The following is a 21,724-nucleotide window of genomic DNA, read 5'->3' as shown; positions in this document are numbered from 1 at the left end:
AAAAGGAAAATGGGTTGTACAAACATAGAAGATTGTGATTTGAATTGTCTGTATGTTCTTTAAAGCAGGAGGAAGCGAAGGAGAAGCAGGGCACTTCAGATTTGAATAAAGTAGATTTATTGAGCCAGTATTTCAACGTTTCGGCCCCAGTCAGCCTCTCTCAAGATTAAATGGCTAAACCTTCACTTCTCCATATTGACTGGGATTATTGCACAGGTTTTTCCTGGACCAGGAGCACCGGTAGTTGTACCCCCCCACCCTTCTCATTATTATTCTGAGTGTATTCTATTATATAGTTCTTTAAAGCAGTAATCCCTCATGGGACCACAATTAACTAATGGTAGGGATGATGTTTGCAATTAACCAAAATTCTTTGGAAAGTTAATGCAATCTTTACCTATTCTTTTCTGCGATAAGTACGTTTGCGGATCTGATCATTTACAATCTGGTAATCACCATTGCCTATTTGTAAACCACCTAGCTGGCAGCAATGTTGGCAAGGTTCACACACTACTGAGCCTTCTGTCAGCAAAGGGGTTAATAGAATACCACGATTAGCCAAACATGAGAAATGCACTGTGTCCACTTTTATTCAAGACAAATTGTTCATGCCCAAAGAAAAAACAAAAATGCATTCACACCAAATAACTTCCAGAAAGCAGCCATTCCCCACCCAATTTTTTTTTTTTTTTTAAGTGGCCTGGTACAAATAGAGACGTACATCCACTAACGTGGCATTTTTTTAATGTACAGCAGGGTTTTCAGCGTTCCGCTCATATGGCGTTCCCGAGAAGGGGGCCGCCAAGTCTGCGCATGCGCAGAACGGGGGCTGCTGAGGTTGCACATGCGCAGAACGGGGTCTGCGCAGACCTACAGGAGACACCGAAAATCGCCGGTTCCGCTTTCTGGCAATTTTCGCTTTGTGGCAGGGCCATAGAACGGAACACGCCGTATTAGTGGGGCCCGTCTGTATTCACTGGTTTATGGATTCCCTGGTACCAGTTGTTACCATAACAACTTCTGTTTTAATGAGTGAAACCCGCAGGGAGGCAAATATTTACAAGTAATCTCTAGCATTAAACTACATAATTTTAATAGGGTGGATAGCAAAGTGCCTAATTACAGAGGATAGCAGTGAAATGCTTTGCAATGGTAAAAAGAAAATGGAAGTGTTTTTTATGATGAGCAGAAGATTGCTGTTTTAAGAGTAACTAAAGTTTTCTAGGAAAGCCTAGTACATTGATGAGCTGTTAAAGTAATTTTTTTCCTTGCCGCGTGACTGTGTTTATAACAAGCCCTGCAATATTTTCCTTCCCATTTCTCTAAACATGGATAACCAACTGCATAAGGTAAAAGGAACGGTTGCTTTAAAAACAACCTGTTTGTGAGAACTCTTGGGTTCTACAGAGGGATAGGCACTTTAAACTGAGAATGGGCTTCCTATTTGCGAGATAGATTGTCTGTCTTGTGGCAAACCCATCAGACTTCATACCTTTGGCAAAACACTCACTTCTCAGTCCGGCTTGGCTGCTGAAGGCCCTGTGTATCAGAGTCATCACTTCTCAAAGAAGCGCCAGTGGTAGAGATGGTTTCGGTTAGTCCTTGTCTCTTCTGATGCTCAGCCATCAAGGTCTCCAACTGCTTTCTTCGCTGTCTCAAATCTTCTCGTAAAATTTGGTGTCTACGGATCTCAGACCACACCTTCACAAGAGACAATAAAATATTCAGTCGTACAGCGGAAAAGTGCTTTAAATAGACATCACATTTTCTTTAGAGCTCATAAAAATATCAGTGCGTGCACACCAGTCATACCTGGAAGAAAAATTATTCCATTTTAAATGTTTCAAATGCGAACACTAAACAAGCGTTTCAAAACTGTTGGATACAACATACAATATAAAGAAAATTAATTTTCTTTGCTGAAAGTGTTGTAGTGTCTCCAATAGAAAAAAAGGACAATTACCTGGTTGGAAATGCTTTGTAAAATCTTATCTCACATACAAATTCATGGCATAAACTGATTTACTTAACAGAAAGGAGCACATTATTAATCAGTAAATCTTTAGCATACAGACAGAAAAATCTTAAATGCTATGAGACAACTATGGTATTCATGACCCAATGAAAACGTGAACACAGATGCAATCGATTTATAAATGCTCATGTTGATATTGCACACGTGACTCATTCAAATGAGGTCATACTTTTTTCCTTAAACTATGCCCTTCTGTAAATTATTATACATGAAACAAAAGGAGACGGTATCAACTTTAATACCACACCTATGACTACACACTGTGGCTCTGATTTCGACTTTGCACTCATGAAAGCAACCATCATTCATTGGCCCACCCAATTCTCGTGAAATTGTGTATCTTGGATAGCGTTAGGCAATATACTGCTACAATAGTCAATATTGCAATAATAAATGATTAAAATAAGTTGATGTTGAACATTTTTATTATCGTGGTATTAATTTCTAGTAGGCCACGAGTCGTTATTTTACAGACAGCTGGTGACATGTATATTGAAGACGTCAACAGAAACATTTAATTTGTATTACCTATTAAAGTTATAGACAGTATTCACTAACCTGTTGTCGAACTTCGATCCTGTGTTAACTATCACAGAATTTATTGGCAACTAATGTTGGACTGTGGGGCGATAACTTATGGCAGGTTTGGGAATCTATATAAATGCCTTCCAAATTATAGATAAGATATATTTAACAAAACTTCTGTTATTCAGTTTTATAAAGAAATAAAAACTTGTCTGATAAATCTGTCCCACCTCATTATCCACAGATGAGGAATCTTCTGGATCGGGCATTGTTGGAAGCACGGCTTTGCCGCTTTCATTGACCGCAGGAGTTGACGTAGCAGTTGGCATCTGTCTATTTGTGGGGCAGGATCCAACACTAGAGGTGGACAGCTTTATGATGGAAGAAGTACAACAAAGTCTAATTTAAACATTGCTGGTATGAAAGCCACATTTATTTATCATCTGAAGATACACAGAAAATATTGTTACAATAGTACAATAAGAAATAGTTCATTACACAGCACCCTAACTGTACTTTAAGAAAACTCAATCTGAAGACTAGTTTATGCTCCTTGAAATAAAATATACATTTGATGTTATAATTCTAGAATGGTTATTAAGGTGTAAGGTTATTGAAGATGCAAAGCTAATGTTTAAGTCAGGAGGAAACACTACGTAACACTGTACAGCATTGGTGGCAACAAGAGGCCTGGAGGCCGAAAGCACCCCTCAGGGGCTTCACCTCTGGCCATCCCAGCCACCCACTTCTCCCTTTAGCCCAAGTACAGAGGAAGCAGAGATGTTGCTGGCTTGGGTGATAGATTCTCTCCACTCCTCAGCTGGTTAAAAACAAAATCACTGACATACTGTATTGGAAACATAAAATGATCGAGTGGTATTTACCGGACATTGCTATTATCAATTTAAAAGACTGTTATTTGATTTCACTTACCTTTTTGTTTCTGGAGCTGATATTCGTTTTTTTTGCTCTGTGACATACTGTATTGCCCTGCTCATATTTATTTATTTATATATATATATATATATATATATATATATATATATATACATATATACATACACACACACACACACACACACACACACACACACACACACACACACACACACACACACACACATATAAGAAAGCTTCTATAGCAAGTCCATATTATTACAGAGAATGTGAATAGTGCCATCACATCCATGGATCTCAGTATATAGTAAAACATATTACATTCATCTCCTGTAATGGCAATACAGTACTTAAGCATTTACTAGGTTCTAATTGAATGTCAACGGGTGCCAATATAATACTTTGTGTCTAAAAGCACTCATTGTGTATGTAAAGCGTACATACTTTTTAAGGCCAGAAGAGTTAAAATGTGATGGCTAAAACACGGTTTGGCCTTGTGATCTAACAAATATCAAGCCTGTTGTCAATGATTTGGCCCTACCAATTGTCTTACAGCTATATTTTCTCATTTTAACTCTGCATTTATATTTTGTAATATACAAAGACAGGTGAAAAACTACAAAAGTATAGTGTTGTACAGAGAAAGAGCAGCAGATTTGGCATGTACAGTAGTGCTGTCCTAGAAATGCAGTTTTCCTTGTGCTTTTGGTTTGGTCACAGGGATAGGCAATATTCGTAGCAAACTATTTTTTCCCAAATAGTTTATTGAAGGATTTTAGGGTACAGACATTAAAAAAAAAACAAAGTAACGAAAATACAACAATGGGAGGCGGGATAAGAAGGAAGGGAACCGTCATCATATTATACTTTAGTTCATTTCCGTTTCACATTTTGCCACAGACCAGTTGCACCTATAGTTCAATCAATGCATTCCCCGGAGTATATGCTCTTGATGGACACTATTACCGCTCTATGTGCTATGGGGTGCACACCTAGTGGATCCTCCCTTGTTTGGGTTCATTACCTTGGAATACGATTTTATTGCATTTACCAAGCAAATTGTTTCGTGAACTTCTTAAACTGCGTTGTATGCATTACCCAACAAGTTCAAAACTAGAAAACCATTTTTGCCAAGTACATGAAGTTACACTTAACAAGGCATCCCATCAGCAACAATTATACTAAAGAAATAAAAAACAGCACAGCCGTTTTCCCCTCACTATGTCATCACGACATAATGGACAGCGTACATACCTGCAGGTCAGGACAAGCCTTCCGTAAAGTTTGGATTTTTTCCTGAATTTCAATAAGTTTTTTCCTCTCTTCCTGCAATTGCTGGAGCTCTTTTTGCTGCTGCTGAAGTTTGGCTTCATAGAACTTCTCTCTGTTAGAAATATGCATAGTCAGTACACCGCTCACAAGACGTTTTGCTTACAAGAGAAGGGATAAATGAGCACATTACCTTGCTTGCTCCTTAAGGGCTATATCGTTTTTTGCTACAGATGCATTTGGGCGGGTGTTATTCGGTTGCGGTTTCGTATTTTCCACTTCAGCTAAAAGTTGGCCTGCACTGCCAGATCTATCAGCCGCCACAGTTTCAGACTCTGTATCATCTCCATACTGCCAAAAGTAATACAAATACAACAAATCTGTTACTTGATTCAATACTAACCAAATCTATATGGACTGAGCGTTTAAACCTATTTGGCAGTGAAAGGATTTTAGACAAAAGCTTTAGCTTATGCACCAAGCACACAGGATTACAGACTAAAGCTTTAAAATAATCAGTATTCAAAGTTTATGTATTAAAAACTAACCAATGTAATATACCAATAGCCATCATGATTAATTCCGCATACTACTACAATTCTAAGGCTGCGCGTATAGTGCCAGCGACGGGCGACGTCGCCCAAAAACAAATGCATTGCCGCCGCCTCGTGCGCTTATAGTAAGCGCGAGTACGACAATGAGATGTTGCATCGCAAATTTTGGTAGATGGCAATATTTGATTTTTCAAGGGCTGTCGCCTCATGTGACAGCCCCTAAACCAATCAAATGCCAGTACGCCCGCGACACCTCCGCAAAAGCGAAATATAACTTTCGCTAGCGGCGACGGGTGACGTCACTATATGCGCAGCCTAATGTGGTACCTTTAATAATAAAAGACAATTTTGCATCTAAAACCTACAGATTCTGGATAGCCTAATAGTATTGCATATCGATTACTGTTGGGGTCCCCACTTCCAAAGCAGTTTATTCTGGAGTGCTAAAATTAAAATACCTTTGCAGAGGTTACATGGAGGGAGGGGAGGGAAGAAAATAGTTTATTTAGTATTTGTGGAAATTTTGCACTTTAAAATCAAATTGATAATGGAAAATATTGGGGTTGTACCACAATAAATAAAAATACCACTTGTGAGTACATTAACATGTCTCAGACAAATCTACATCCCTGCCTTTCCCCATCATCTCTTAGCATACAATACTTCCACTGCAGCCAGGGATTCTGGGAAGTGACATGCAAATTAACACAGCATGTCACCATTTGCTTCATGTCCATTTTAACAGGGACCCCTATAAGCTTATGCTTGCTGTATTACAGTCTTTCGGCAAGGCCTGGGTTAAATAAGTGCACAACCAGTAAACCTACTCACAGACAGCCGTTTCGTTCTCAGTGCGAGGCTGGTTATACTGATTTTGCAATGAGAAGCTGCAATAGATTTCAACCACGCATTATACAAGTTATGGTGGGTAAAAAGGGAAACGAACTCTACTGTGCCATGCTCCTTGGTATTACAAAATTCTAAAAGTAAATAAATAGGACATCATGGCCTGCGCTGTTTATCTCCCTCAAGCTTAAACCCCCCATCCACGACAAAATCTAACAACTGGATATCTGCTGGTTTCTGTAAAGGTCATTAAACTTGCCTAAAAAAAACAAAAAACGCTTTGCTCCAACTATTTCTCAACCTCAATTATACACTTAAGCGAGGGAAGGAAAACACTCAGACCTGTACCATTGCAACAAGATCCTGCAGTTGTCTAAGTTTCTGTTTTGCAGCTATAAGTCGATTGAATTTCTGTTCAAATTCAGCATTTTGTGCATCCTCTGCTATGCTACTCCGGCTGGACAGGGAGGCTCTGCTGGCTTGGTCTCCCTCTGCATCTTCATCATCAAGTGCATCATCACAGTCGTCATCTTTGTCACCACCTTCTCTATTATATAAGCAATCTAAAAGCATATGAAAAGTTTACAGTCACACTATGCAATAGTTGAGGAACATATGCAATAGTTGAGGGACAGTTTAAAACCCTAGACTTACTTAACTGAAAATCCATTATATGTTAAGTGAAATCATTCTAACACCTTGTCTAACATTTTATAATTTACATTAGTTCAAGTTATATTTAACTGCTTTTCAAAATGTAAGGTTCATAAGCATAAAATCACGAGCAACTCTTGAAACACTGTTTATCTAAGGAGCTTGTTAGAAGATATCCAAGAATACAGCAGTGATTCCAAAGTTGGGCCTTTAAATTTAATTACATTATCTTAAAAGGCAGCCAAATGCAAAAGGCCCTCTAAAAATAAATTTAACAATGTTTTCTTAACCTGAAAACTGATGGATAGACTTTACAGAGAAATATAGAAGGGTGGGTGGAACAAGAAAAGGCAGTCTCTAATTATTTTTGAACAAAGTGAGTGGGAATAGTGTTTGTAGTTTGAACATTAAAAAAAAAAAAAAAAAAACATCACAAATCTGATATTATATAGCCTGGTTATGACAATGTGAATCAGAAAATTCCAAAAGGTACTGGATGGACAACTCTCAGGTATGGAACTCGGCTTCAAAAAAACAATCATAATTTGCCACACTTCTCTCACCTGTCAGATCTACACTTTGCAAAATGCATGACTAATATCCAAAGAAGAGCAATTTAAGAGGATTACCGTACATAATTCCTGCAAGGGCTTAGTTTGTCATTTTACACTTGCAAAAATCCCATAGCAGGCCTATCCTATTATCTCACACAGAATACATGCCATGTAATATAAAAATGCATCCCACTGACGCATACCCAATGCAGAGGACATATTGAAGGTTCTTAAATTAGCAGAAGATCTGTTGTTTATTTCACACTCGGTATTAAGCTGTCTTTCATCTCGGTTATTGGTTCCACAATGTGCATTAGTGATGCTATTCATTTGTCCCCAGCTACTGATGCGTTGTGGATTTCTGCGGGGAAAAAAATATATTGTGATATTACCAATAAACAAATACACAAGAGATAATCTATTGTTTCATTTCATAATACAATTAATGTAACTGTATTTTACATGCATAACAGAGTTCTGCAATTTGGCTTCTCTGTTTATGTTAAGTGGTTAATTAAATGTAATGCAGCAGACTACCAGTGCAAGGCCTGGATTATCCACTGGGCACAACGGGTACAGTGCCCAGGGCACAAGAAAAAGTTTGAGGCCAAAAGAAATCTGATGACTCAAAAATGAGAAAAGAAAACTGCCAAATCAAATTTAATCATTTGCTTCATTGGATTACTTTACAAATATACATCTACAAATGTTGAAGTATATAGACACATGCATGTAACATGAAATAAAATTGTGAGATTATGTTAATTGTAATAATCAAGAATTAATAGATAGCGCAACAACATAACAAATTAGTACAATGCAGAGTGTTGGATATCTGAATCTAATCTGAATCTAAAAATTTCAATTTTTGCAAAAGCTCACTCCCAATTGAGAGCAGTGCAAGTAAAGTTAGTTGTTTCAGTCCAGTGGTTGACCGAAGACAGTTATTTATACGTTTCACCATTGAAAAGGAGTACTCCCCTTCAGTTTGTTCCAAAAACTCCACTCCAGACATCTTCTCAACTTTCTTCTACCCACATATTCATGGGCTCCCAGATCATTAGAGGCGACCAGTTACATATAAGGCAATACCGCATTATAGACACATTATCAGTCATGGCATCAAAAGTATCAGTCATATTATATAAATCTATGATTATATTATGGGACTTTCACATTGTATACAATGCAAATATTTATCTATAGACTCATCTTGTGGGCCTACAAAGACTTTAATCCGGCCCTGACCACCGACCCAATAAATAATTCACATAATACAAAATACCAAATCAATAAAGTATCTTAAAGTATCTTGCTTAAAAATCGGTGCTATGATCTGTAAAGCTATTAATTCTGCTGGTAACAGTCTTGCACTGCGGTTTGATATTGACATTTATAAAATTCCAACTATATATGTGTAATTCAGCAAGGATTTCTCTTACATGGAAATATTTGTGGGATAAACTAGAAGGCATTTCTTAGAAACAACACTGGCATTACAATATAGGAAAAATAAATCATTCTGATTTCCCCCCCTAACCTTATGTTTGTAATGGGCTGCATAATTTCCTGTTCAGAGTCATACTCCGATTCTTCAGTTTCCTCCTCATCTTTAGTGTTTTCGTTTACCGCATCCGTCATCATGTCTGACGTTTGCTCATAATAATGAACTAAGTCACGCAACTCATTCAGTCTCTTCCGAACTTCTTTTAATTTCCTAAAGACATAAGAAAATTTCACATATGTTCGACTACTGTTTAATGCACACTAAAATAGTATAACACAGTTTCCAAACTAAACTAACAATTACAATCTACATTTAAAGAACAAAGATGGTGGGGGAAATGTGGACCTGATTCCAGATTATTGCCCTTCCTACTTATTGTGCTAGTCTCTTCAGGTGCAAAGCATTATTAAAGCAGCCGTACCCCCCAGAAGACTAGCTTCCCCCCATGAGCTTAGCTTGTGAAATGTTTGTATCTTGCCCCCGAGCATGTCCTGCTCTTGAATTTGTATTTATTTTTAAAATGATGATTTTCTTAATCTCTAGCCTCTCAGGTTACCATGGTAATCTTTAGAATGCACTGGGGAGAGATCCATTTTAACCTACCAGACGACATCTGAGCGGAGCAGCAGATTTGAAAAATAAAGCATTGGAAAGAGGAAGTAAAAAAAAAAATATATATATATATATATATAAATATATATATATAAATATATATATATATATATATATATATATATATATATATATATATATAAAAAACATAATACTGAGTTAAATTATGGTGAGTAAAAAAAAGTGACAAAAACCCTCCACAGGAAAGCAAATATGCAAATATAGCTGTGTGCTCATCTGCATGTCTTAGGCAGGTCTGCAACCCCGCCTTTCCCCATTATCACCCAGCATACAGCACTTCCACTGCAGCAAGGGATTCTGGGAAATGACATGCAAATGAGCACACACTGTCACTTTTTGCCTCAATAACCATTTTTAACATGGTTCCCTATAGGCTTAAGCTTGCTGCATGGTCACAGCTTTGAGCACAGCCAGGGTTAAGGTGCATACCCAGAAAACCACCCGCAGACAGCTGTTTCGACCTTGATGGGTCTCATCAGTGTGGGGTTGATTTTACTGGGAATGCAAGAGAGGCTTATGGGATAGGCTAAACCATAATACTGAGTTAATACTGAGTTGAGGCAAAAAGTGACACTGTGTGCTCATTTGCATGTCATTTCCCAGAATCCCTTGCTGCAGTGGAAGTGCTGTATGCTGGGTGATAATGGGGAAAGGCGGGGTTGCAGACCTGCCTAAGACATGCAGATGAGCACACAGCTATATTTGCATATAGCAAAGAAATGGCGATCAGCGTGAACGGCTGCTTTAAAAGATGGAAGCTGCTACTTTTTCAATTTTTAATGAAATAATAGTACCAAATATACTACATACTAAATATTATCGGTGTTTCAATAAAATAGGAAAACTACCACTACGTTATATCACGGTTTGAAAACAGGTGCAAGTCCTTCTAACTTTGATCAGCCACTATTTTCCCATACTGAAGGCATAACATTAAGTGGTAAGATATTTGCAGAAGAGACTGAGGGGGTTATGCTTCATTCACCCAGCTGGAAAGCTGGATCCAACAGTAGCACCACATTGATCAAAGAAAAAGACCATATTTGTTTATTATGTTCCTTTGCTAAATATTGTGCTTTTTTTGCATTTTTGTTTTGCAACCAGAAAACCCTTAAAGTACATGCACATTGTTTCGTATTTCGCCGAATACACTCATGGTAAAGAAAAAAATGAGTCATTTGTTACAAAAACTGTACACTTACTTGAGTTTTTCTGCTGGGTTTTGATTCTCTTCATTGTCACTTTCATTGAGAGAAGCGACAGAAGCAGATGGATAAGCAGCTGCTGCTGGGCTGTTTGCTGCCCGGTTATCAGAGGCTTGGGGAGCAGAGACTGCAGAACTTGTGCTTCTTTGATCAATGCTCCTGTGAGGGGAGCCACTAGAAATCCCAACTAAAAGTATAGATTAAAACATATTAAAATTGAACAAAATAACAGTTAATTGAAAAGAAAATACAAAATCAGGCGTTGCTTGTTTAAGTTTTCTTTCACTGCTCAAGGGACTGTGGCCAACAGCAAGAATAAAAGGGGCACTGAAAAACCCAATGGATCTCAAACAAACCTTTGAATTGTACTATTCTTTTTGAACGTTAACAACAAGAAAGTGGATTATGGGTAAATGCATTCAAACAATTAAAGAAATGTCATTTAAGAGGAACTTTTAAATCAGAGAAAGTTAATCTATTTGATGATAAATTATAAGTAGATCTCAATTGGTTGCTTTTATTTAAAACAATTTTAGATGTGATAGGACCTTTAATAATGAAGTCCCCATTTCTTATGGCAGTTGGTTTGGCAACATCCTAAAGCCATTCTTTACTTGTTTTGCAGCTCATGCCTTTTTGAACAGTAAAGTTATTAAAGTCTTACTAGTGACCTACAACAAAGTACACTTAAATAATGTGCACAGAGAGGAAAGCAGACTTAAAAACAGTATAGCAGAGAAAAAAAAAATGTTTAAACTATGTTACACACAATTCAAAAGCCCCTATTTTCATGCAATCCACCAACTTACATGACGTGTTATTCAGGTGATGATCATGGAGTTCTCTTAGGAGGGAGTCCATTTTCTGCTTTTTCTCCAGTAGCACGCCCATCTTACTAAATACCGGGCCTTTGTCCTCGGATAGAGGTTCTGATACGGATGAGTTTCTGCTTTGGGAAACTTCTCTGGCAAGTGAGAGGCTTTCTGCTTGTCTTCTATTGTCTGGCACAGGCTGAGTCTTAAAGTAACAAAAATAAACGCTGCATTAGAATTAGTAAACACCTGCAGAAAAAGCGAGTATTCAATTATTAGGCTACGCTTATAGTGACGGCGACGCAACGTCAGACTGCGGTCGCTGGAAAAATTAAATTGAGATGACTTCCAGCGATCGCGACCAAGCTGTCGCGTCACGCTTACTATAAGTGCAAGCGACGGCTGCAATGCACTTGTTTTGACACGACGCTGCGACGCTGGCACTATAAGTGCAGCCTTAGATGTGCAGGGCCACACAGGAGCAAAGTGAGCTTAATGGGTTATATAAAAACTCAAAGCAGTCTTGCAATGTTAATGTAAATTAAGACTCGTCCTTTTAGTTCCCTTATTTTATACCTTTAGTTTGTTTTATTTTGGGTTAAGCATCATCCTACTCTCCTGATTCTCTGATATGGAGATAGCATTACTGAATCCACTTGTTAAGCCATCCTCAATCTCTTCAATTTAAATGAAAACATTTTTTAAATACAAACTTTTTTAAGCAATCACTAATTTATTAGTATAACATTTATCCGCCAATAGTTCTCTTTGGTGATAATGTACCAAGGTATCAACGAGAAAACAGAAGCAAAGACTTTGTTACACTCCTATTAAAAATGTCCAGCAAACAATGAGAACCATGTAACGCAAAGGGGAGGGAGGGGTGGGCATTGTGATGTAACGAAAACCAGACTTGTAATTTAATCTAAATCTAAACTGGGTGTACTGTAATAAAAGAAGTCAGAGGGCGTTATTCTGTAAACACCAAAGCAAAAATTCTACATTAAAGTCTATGGGAATTTTCAGCCAAAAACGGCGATGTCACAACCGTATGTAGATTGAAGCTCTAAATGAAGACAAATTATCTATTCTTGACCTCTCCCAACAAACCAAGGAGCAAGAACGCTTCAAAAATCTTTATATTCAGATGTACCTGGGCATCATGCAATTGGTTGTGGAAACGCTGGATCAGATCATTCAACTCTTCATTTAATTCTGATGTTAAGCTCACACCAGACACACTGCCTGTGGTTTCTGTTACAACTATGGTGCAAAAGAAAAAATATTCCATTACAAATAGGTAACATTGAGGGAAGAACAGCACACAAGCAGGTTAGTAAACTTGAAACGGATGTTTTACCAGATTCGTCCATCACAGCGATAGCTTGTTCTGCCTTGTGTTGTAAAGCCAGAAGAGAAGCTTGCCTTCCCTTTAGAGCCCTGAGCTGTTCTTGTTGTTGCAGCATTCTGGTTAACAAGGCATGCTGCTTTTTCATATTTTTTAGCTCCTCCTTAGCGTCTTGCTGAGGATCTACTGCCTGGAAATATAAGAGGACAACTTGATCAGACTAACTCCGCAACTGTTAAAGAAATAACTTCATTTTACTGCGGTGCAGCGGTATTTCCAACGCATTCCTTACTGAAGGGATTGAAAAGAATTAAATACCATGTAAATAGTGCATGTATAGCTACAAACTTTACAGAGACAACAGTTAAAAAAGTATATTGAAATACTTATCATGTAATTGCTTCTGTAGTGGATTGAGGAATGTATAATAAAAAAAGTTGGAGGTGATTAAGGCTACACTTATAGTGCCGGTGACGGCAGGCTGCGGTCGCTGCCAAATTTAAATTGAGATGACTTCCAGCGACTGCGCCGTCATTTATTATAAGCGCACGTGACAGCGGCAATGCATTTGTTTTTGCGCTGTCGCCGGCACTATAAGCGCAGCGTAAAATAGATATCTATTTTATTTTTGGTGCCTCTGTAGTAAATGCTGAAAACTGGGTTTCCTAATTCTGTACTTTGATGCAAAGTCACAATGCACATGTTGTAGATGAAAGTAGCTTAATGCATTGATTCTTCTTCCCCCAACTGGCTCACTGTGCAATGTGGGGAATGTCAATAGGTAAATAGTACATCTAAAACAATTATTGAGAAGTTATTGCATCAATTTCTGCATCTCAAGCTTTAACATCTCCTCTCTCTCTCTAGACTGAAAAATCCACAATATCCAACATACCATAAACCTCTTTGCTTGGCAGGTGTTCTAGTTTAATACAGAATTTGATTAATTTCTGTATAATACAGACAACAAAATTACATAGTTACATAGTAGTTACATAGTAGATGAGGTTGAAAAAAGACGTACGTTCATCAAGTTTAACCTATGCTAAATTTAGACAACAAATACTTTATCCTATATCTATACTTGCTCATTGATCCAGAGGAAGGCAAACAAAAAACCCGTGACATATCATCCAATGATATCTCATAAGGGGAAAAATAAATACCTTCCTGACTTCAAGAATTGGCAATCGAATTAATCCCTGGATCAACATCCTTCCCATGTATACTTATTTGGTATATCCCTGTATACCTTTCCCATCTAAAAAGATGTCCAACCTTTTTTTTGAATAAATCTATTGTATCTGCCATCACAGTCTCCATGGGTAATGAATTCCACATTGTAACTGCCCTTACTGTAAAGAACCCTTTCCTTTGTTGCTGGTGAAATTTCCTTTCCTCCAACCTTAAGGGATGGCCCCGAATCCTTAGTACTGCCCGTGGGATGAATAGTTCTTTTGAAAGCTCCCTGTATTGTCCCCGAATATATTTGTATATAGTTATCATATCCTCTCTTAGACGCCTCTTTTCTAATGTAAATAAATCTAATTTAGCTAGCCTCTCCTCATAAGTTAAATTGTCCATTCCCTTTATTAATTTGGTGGCTCTTCTCTGCACTCTCTCTAGTTCCATAATGTCTTTTCTTAGGATTGGTGCCCAAAATTGTACTCCATATTCAAGGTGTGGTCTTACTAATGCTTTGTAAAGGGGCATAATTATGTTTGCTTCCCTTCCATCCATTGCCCGTTTGTTGCAAGATAAGATCTTGTTTGCCTTTGCAGCTACTGCATGACTTTGGGCCCTATTGCTAAGCCTGCTGTCTACAAGCACTCCTAAATCCTTCTCCATCAAGGATTCCCCCAATATATATCCATTTAATTTTTAAGTCGCCATTTTATTCTTACATCCCAAATGCATAACCTTACATTTATTTGTATTAAACCTCATCTGCCATTTACCTGCCCACGTTTCCAGTCTCTCCAAGTCCTTCTGAAGAGAAATTACATCCTGCTCTGATTCTACTACCTTACACAATTTAGTATCATCAGCAAAGATGGAGACTTCGCTCTCAATGCCAACCTCAAGGTCAAAATGTAAAACATAGTTGGGCTGTGTTTATAGTGGTGTCGTGCTTGCTGATCCGCGCTGAGGCGCGCTTAGTATATAATTTGACACCCATTATTTTGTATTGTACCATTCTGAGTGAAAGCTTCCGCTTGCGTGCTCACGCGTGCGGAACCTCGCTCAGCTTTTCGCTACAGCCAAATCTGTGTTTCAGCGCTTGCTGGAGAGGAGGTGCGGTCACGTGACAGCACTGCCGTCCAATCATAGCGCAGCTCAGAAAGGAGCTTAGACCCGAGAGCGGCCATTAGGTAGCTCCGCACCCCGTTCCCCTATCTGGCTGAGGGGTCCAACAGGGGGTGTTGACTGATCTGGGGTCTGCTGTAGTTGTGGCACTTACCTTTGGGGCCCAGACAGCGGATATATCCATGGATATAGGGCATATGTATTATAGGGGATATGTATTATAGGGGATATATATTATAGGGGATATAGATATATATATTTCCATTTTATCCGATATATAGATATTATAAATATCCATTATATCCATGGGTATACGGGATATATATATATATATATATATTGGATATATCTGTATATATCATATAAAATAGATATCTGTCAGGTACGCCTCCCGACCCGCCTCCACCCCACAAGCCCCGCCTACCAGAGCACACGCTCTGTCTGAGGGGCAAGAACATGAAAAGCAGCCGCTTGGAAAGCGAGAGGTGAGCATCAGCACTGGAGAGCGCGGCCACACTCCACTATAAACACAGCCTTATGCATCTAGGTGTGTAGTACGAGAGACTGAGACATAAGCCTTTAAGTATGAATATAGTGTGCAACACTTCTCTTCAGTGATATATACACCAAATCTGCATTCCCCAAAAATACAACTTTCATAAATACTACAAATTAAACGTACATTTCGTGTGTAAAAAAAATAAAAACGGCATTGATTAATTTGCAAGTGATTGTTTTGGGTCTATTAACCATACTGGTGAGTTGATTCCGGTTTTTATAAGATTTAGTTAGCGTAAAGATAGATATTTGAGAACTGGGCTGTAGTATTTTCTAATAACGGTAATTTATTTTCACAATTCTTAGATCACAGTAACACTTGAATAAAGGTGCTACAGGCAGGATAAGCATTCTGCAATGATTGCGTTAGAAAACTATTTGACTCCAAACAGGAGTTTCAAAGGTTAAAATGCAATGTACATTTGAGAAGCATGCATCCATTTTGGATTCAAGATAGATATAGATAGATATATATATATATATATAGAGCTGCTTATCTATCCAAGGCTCCTCCTCTTCGTTAACTGGGCACCCACACACAGAATTGCAGTATCTGCAAGCTTTAATTAATTTAATTGGCGTCGTCGTTGTACATAATTTCAATAATTTGTACAATTTGTGTTTGGAGAAAGCAAGAGCTCCAAATATATACAATAATGTCAAGAATAGGAAAAACATGAGCATTTGACTAAACGGTCTACCGATTGAAACGAGACTAGACAGCAAGGAGGCAGAGCAGGGAAGACGGGCTCGCTACAAAGTCAAAATCACAAGGTAACGAGAGAGGTAAGGTACACGGTATATATCAGATAGTGGTCAGGACACATACCTGTAGATTAGAAACTCTGTAAATTGTCATACAGTAAATTATATTACAAATTAAGAAGGGGGAATATGGGATTACCATCTAATAAATAGAAGTAAAGGAAACATTGTGTAATAGCTGCTATGACGTCAATCCTCATGTGATGCCATTACTTACGGAGGGTCCTCAAGAGATTACATATCAATATTAATAATAATAATCCTAGAATCATACAAGCAAATAATTCATCTGTAAACAATTTCCTTTTACATGACAATTATGTATCTGAATATTGGTTAGGACAGAAACCACACACACAGTGAAGAACAAGGTTTTAGCAGTTTTTGTTTTCAATACGCAATTACTGCTTCAAAATTATTATGCAGGAGATTTTATAAACATATATAAACACATTTAAAAAAAACTATGAAAACAAGATTTTATTTTGAAACTTTAAAAAGGCATTTTAAATTAAACATGAAAAAAAAAAGTTCAGATCACTTGCATATTGTATCAATTACCAGGGTTTACTCACTCAGAAAAATATGCTAAATTATGCCATAATTAAAAAATCGTAAAAAAAATAAAATAAAAAATAGAAAGGCTGCCCAGCCCGGAAAAGAAGATTTCAATTCTCAGGAGTCAGCTGGAAATTACTAGTGCCTACATTCTCAAGGGTTACACATTAAGCATGTTAACAAGTTTCAGAAACCCAAAATGTAGGCGGCCTACTTTTTGCAAGGCTGTGTATGTATGTGTCATGCAACAAGCATAGAGCGGACAGGAGGAATGTCATGTATGTATTTCATCTCCTGATACGCAAGATTACATGTTACCGCAGGGCTTGATACATAGGGATTTCAAACGTTTTTTCCAGAAAGCCAAGTTTCTTTGCTATGATCAAAGATAAATCTGAAAGCGAGTCAATAGCAACACTAATCTGCAGTAATGGGAAATGATGGAGGAAAGGATCGCGCGAGAAAAACGTGACATAGGAGACAAAGTTATCTCAAGATTATTGCAGCTTTGTATAGAAATTGCCACCCACGCTATTTAAATGAACATCAAAAGTGGTGATAAATAATAACAAAAATCAAAAAATATATATACGAGTCAAGAAATGAGCAAATACAGTATCTAGCATTTTTGTTCATCTTAATGCATCCCCTCATCCATCCGCAGAAAAAGCTTTGTAGCCTCAGACATTATGTCACAATGTTTGTTAATGTTGCAAATGAAAATAGATTGTTAATTAGGACGGAATTTTCACTCCTGTGGGTGAGGAGAGGAGTTTCACTGCTGGGGGTGGGAGGTTAGGGGAAATCCTCGAAAACACTATGTGGCTCACCCATTTAAAGCGAGGGACTAATTGTATAATGCCAACACATGAAAACACACTGGTAAGAAACGAGTTGGTACAGAATCTCTTAAAGTGAAAACTGTGGTAAGAATAAGTGCAACTAGATTTGGAAATTGAAGCCCTAAATGCATTGAATTTATTTTTGGGGGCATAAGCACATTCACATGTACTTCTTTCACAAGAAAGAAAGTAAGCAGTAAAGCAGTTTAATTTTTGTAATCTATCCAAGAAAGTAGTTTAACATGCACCTTTGAGAGCAATTAATGATGCTGTACATAATTTATACTTAGCCACATTTCCCTGCCATTCAGAGCGGGTCTGTCACCTTTCATTTTTGGACAGGTGGGGACGCCAAAGTTTTAAACCTTCATTTGTGAAGCTGAGCTCCCTAGATCATCTTCCATTCAGGCCGACTAAGAGATGCCGACATTATTATTTAGTTTAACGAGAGATTTAGTTTTTGCAATCAACAAATAACACAAGCTATCCAAATATGAGCTATGTGGTCTTAAACCTTCTCACTACTGTAATTAAGAAATATTTGTCTTGGTTACGTGGTGGACAAACTTTACTCTCGTAATTGTCAACTAAAATTTCTTAAAATCAACCGAAATAGACATTCTTCTGAAGATGGCTCAACAAAGCAACACTAATCTAATAAAAAGTATAGGCTGCGCACATGCAGCCTAATGAACAGTCCAGAATATGGTTATATATTTAAGGGCGGACTATACTCCCTTAAAAAGTGGGTCCCTAAAATGTTAAGTTTATATTAAACATAAGAACAATACAAAATGAAATCCATCCTTTTAATTCACAGGCCAACCGGTCATGCAGCTTTGATATGCGATGTCATTTACAGTATGACAAAGTATGAGAGGCTAAATCTCACTGAAATCCATGACTAGTCACTCCTCATTCTGCCATTACTGAAATGGAAAACATTTTGCATAGCGGTGGAAAAGTATCAGGTGACGTGGAAACATGATAGGCTTGTGCTGTCTCATAAGAAGCAGAGTACAAAAAGGTATTTGTAATGAATGTGTGTGTAACTATATATGTTTTTTCAAAAAAGGGCTTCCTCGTCTGTAAATATTATGCACATACTTAAAAATAAAAATGCATGACATTAAGAAAATTACCATAACAAGAGTGAAATAAATTGTGTGTGTGTGTGTAGTCTCAGATGCCCAATTTTCAATTTCATTAGCTAAAGTTTTAAAAGCGGCTTACCGTGGTATCTGAAGCCTCAGACTGCACATCAATGTTTAATGATGTGCTTTCAGCTACAGAACCAGATTCCATTGCCGAATCTATAGTTCGAACATCATCCTCCTCATTTTCTCTAGCCTGAAACATTGTACGAGTATAAATCATCACAGGAGGATCAGAAGAGCAGTACAAAATGCTTTATACTGACAGGAGAATTACAGAAGTAACATTGCATAACCAACATTCCCCCAACGCAGAACATGCAGCCAATGAAAGGTCACACTTACAAGCATTTTTTGAAGGAATTTAAGGTAGGACTTTTCCTGGGCTTTCAGGTGGTCAATTAAGTTTGATAAGCGTTCAACATTTGCAGACCTTTCGTTTTTCTCAACAAGGTCATCTCTCAGGGAACTGGCCTTGGTGATATAGTCACGTATCTGTACAAGACTAGTCACAACCTACAGGATAAGACATGAAGCGTAACTTCATCAGAAACCAGTTTTTGTTCTTGTATCTTAGTCATGGGCAGATCAGTGTAGCAACTACTAAATATAACCCTCACCCCACCAACTCCACATAAAAAAAGCCCATCAACAAAAATAAAGGATACATGGAAAAAATATATAAAAATGAATCCCATAGTTTACTGAAGAAATTACCCAATTGCTTCATAAATAATGTAGTAAACACTAAACTAATGGTGCCTAACTCCCATTATCGGATAACGCACTTGTCAGGAATCACTAAAAATGACGTTTGTATAGAATATGAAGAACACATATGAATGGAGTAGTGCGGATTGCACTGCACTGAGATAATGGGATTTCATGGCATGAAATATTCAAATCTAGTTATGGCTTTAAGAATATGGATTGGGCCACACTTGCCAAAATGTAGATTTTAATGTGTTTCTCTTGAATTATAGTCCTTCAAGAAGAGAGTAAGAAAGAGAAATATATATAAAAAAAAAAGAAAAGTGCCCAATCCTAGTGTGATACCAGTGAATACATCTTTTTTATATTTTGGACTTTAGCGATTAAGAACACACAATATAGACGTGAATAATAAGCATGGTGTAAATAAACTCATGCGCCAACAAGTAATTCCAGAACGCCGCTCTGCCGGATCCATCGTGGGATATTCTCCTCTAGAACTCCACGGCTGGTGTCGCCGCTTGGAAAATCCTCCGGCAACCCGCAAATGCAGAGAAGAGTTCCTATTCCTCAGGTTCCCAATGCTTGAGGGCAGATTACAGCCTCTCTCTCCGGTGTCAGGATTCACACTCGCACAGCTACCGTAGCTCACTCACAACACTTGACCATGCGCGTTTCTTCCGTCTCACCGGATTTCATCAGGGGATGGACTCTATTGGCACTCGTGTGGTTTACATAGTTCAAGAGTCCAATCAAAGGAGACCTTACTAATTATAGACTCTAAAATGTGTATTAATCTCTTAATGAATAATGACTAAACTTAATCATAACTAGGGTACTCGAAATCATATATAGAGAACATAGCATTTACAATTAATGTTAGTATATACAATTTTGAATATATTCTATAAACATTATATTAAGATGATGATGTAATTATAACCCAAGTAACAGATATTATACAAAGACATCAAATAATACATTAGTACATTGAAATGTTGTGGGGGGAAAAAGAAAACCCTATTGTAAATTTTGTTTGGCTTTTTTGAGGACAGCAAAAGATTATAATGCCCATATTAATTTCAGAGCAATATATAATGACATAATTGGGTATTCATATATTCATTGGCAATGTGAGAGAATCCAATCGACGATTCTATATACAAACCCTTTTGCTCTATTTTTGTGTGTGTATTTATGTATGTATGTATGTATGTATATACATATTGTATATACTAACATTAATTGTACATGCTATGTTCTCTATATATGATTCCGAGTACCCTAGTTATGATTAAGTTTAGTCCATATTCATTAAGAGATTAATACACATTTAAGAGTCTATAATTAGTAAGGTCTCCTTTGATTGGACTCGAACTATATAAACCACATGAGTGCTAATAGAGTCCATCCCCTGATGAAATCCGCTGAGACGGAAGAAACGCGCAGGGTCACGTGTTGTGAGTGACTACGGTAGCTGTGCGAGTGTGAATCCTGCCGCCGGAGAGAGAGGCTGTGATCAGACAGAGCGGCGTCCTGGAACCACTTGTGGGCGCATGAGTTTACTCATACCATACTTATTATTCACGGCTGTATTTGAGTTTAATAGTTAATGTCCAAAAAATTTAATTTTTTATTCACTGGTATCACATTAGGATTGGGTGCTTTTTTTAATTCTGTTTAGGTCACACAGTGGGAGTTTGTTGAACCCAGGAAGAAGGTAGCCAGTATCCACAAAGGACTAAACAAGGTTAACCCATTTTGGGGTCATAGTGGTACAGGACGTTTTATATGGTTTTTGGACTTATACTTTTTTTATTCTTTTTTTTTTTTAATTGTGTATTTTGTATGGGATTTTTTTCTCACATGGCTATCAGCACATGAAAAACACGGTTTAGAGATATTTTTATAGACATCAATAATATACATTAGTTTAGCTAATATATATTTAGCCATCTGCATCCATGGCTTGTTATTCATCAAATATATA

At 37.6% G+C, this 21,724-nt stretch overlaps 1 protein-coding gene across 7 annotated transcripts in view; it reads right to left on the bottom strand.

Annotated features, from left to right (window-relative positions):
- Nucleotides 1-21,724, bottom strand: part of PCM1 (pericentriolar material 1) — a 77,191-nt gene that overhangs the window by 36,443 nt on the left and 19,024 nt on the right. For 5 of the 7 annotated variants that reach the window (XM_075610096.1, XM_075610094.1, XM_075610090.1 and 2 more), the window contains exons 5-17: nucleotides 19,369-19,539; nucleotides 19,103-19,219; nucleotides 12,852-13,029; nucleotides 12,645-12,754; nucleotides 11,489-11,696; nucleotides 10,677-10,866; nucleotides 8,875-9,051; nucleotides 7,538-7,695; nucleotides 6,469-6,689; nucleotides 4,920-5,077; nucleotides 4,712-4,841; nucleotides 2,791-2,931; nucleotides 1,511-1,701 (exon numbers count right to left, since the gene is read on the bottom strand). In XM_075610096.1, the coding sequence (XP_075466211.1) occupies nucleotides 1,511-1,701; nucleotides 2,791-2,931; nucleotides 4,712-4,841; nucleotides 4,920-5,077; nucleotides 6,469-6,689; nucleotides 7,538-7,695; nucleotides 8,875-9,051; nucleotides 10,677-10,866; nucleotides 11,489-11,696; nucleotides 12,645-12,754; nucleotides 12,852-13,029; nucleotides 19,103-19,219; nucleotides 19,369-19,539 (2,150 nt within the window). The remainder of the gene's footprint in view (nucleotides 1-1,510; nucleotides 1,702-2,790; nucleotides 2,932-4,711; nucleotides 4,842-4,919; nucleotides 5,078-6,468; nucleotides 6,690-7,537; nucleotides 7,696-8,874; nucleotides 9,052-10,676; nucleotides 10,867-11,488; nucleotides 11,697-12,644; nucleotides 12,755-12,851; nucleotides 13,030-19,102; nucleotides 19,220-19,368; nucleotides 19,540-21,724) is intronic. The other 2 variants (XM_075610091.1, XM_075610092.1) reach the window with 2 other exon arrangements.

Source organism: Ascaphus truei, chromosome 1, assembly GCF_040206685.1.
Source record: "Ascaphus truei isolate aAscTru1 chromosome 1, aAscTru1.hap1, whole genome shotgun sequence".
NCBI lineage: Eukaryota > Metazoa > Chordata > Amphibia > Anura > Ascaphidae > Ascaphus > Ascaphus truei.
Note: the sequence above shows the minus strand (reverse complement) of the source record. Positions and strands in the feature narration are given on the sequence as shown.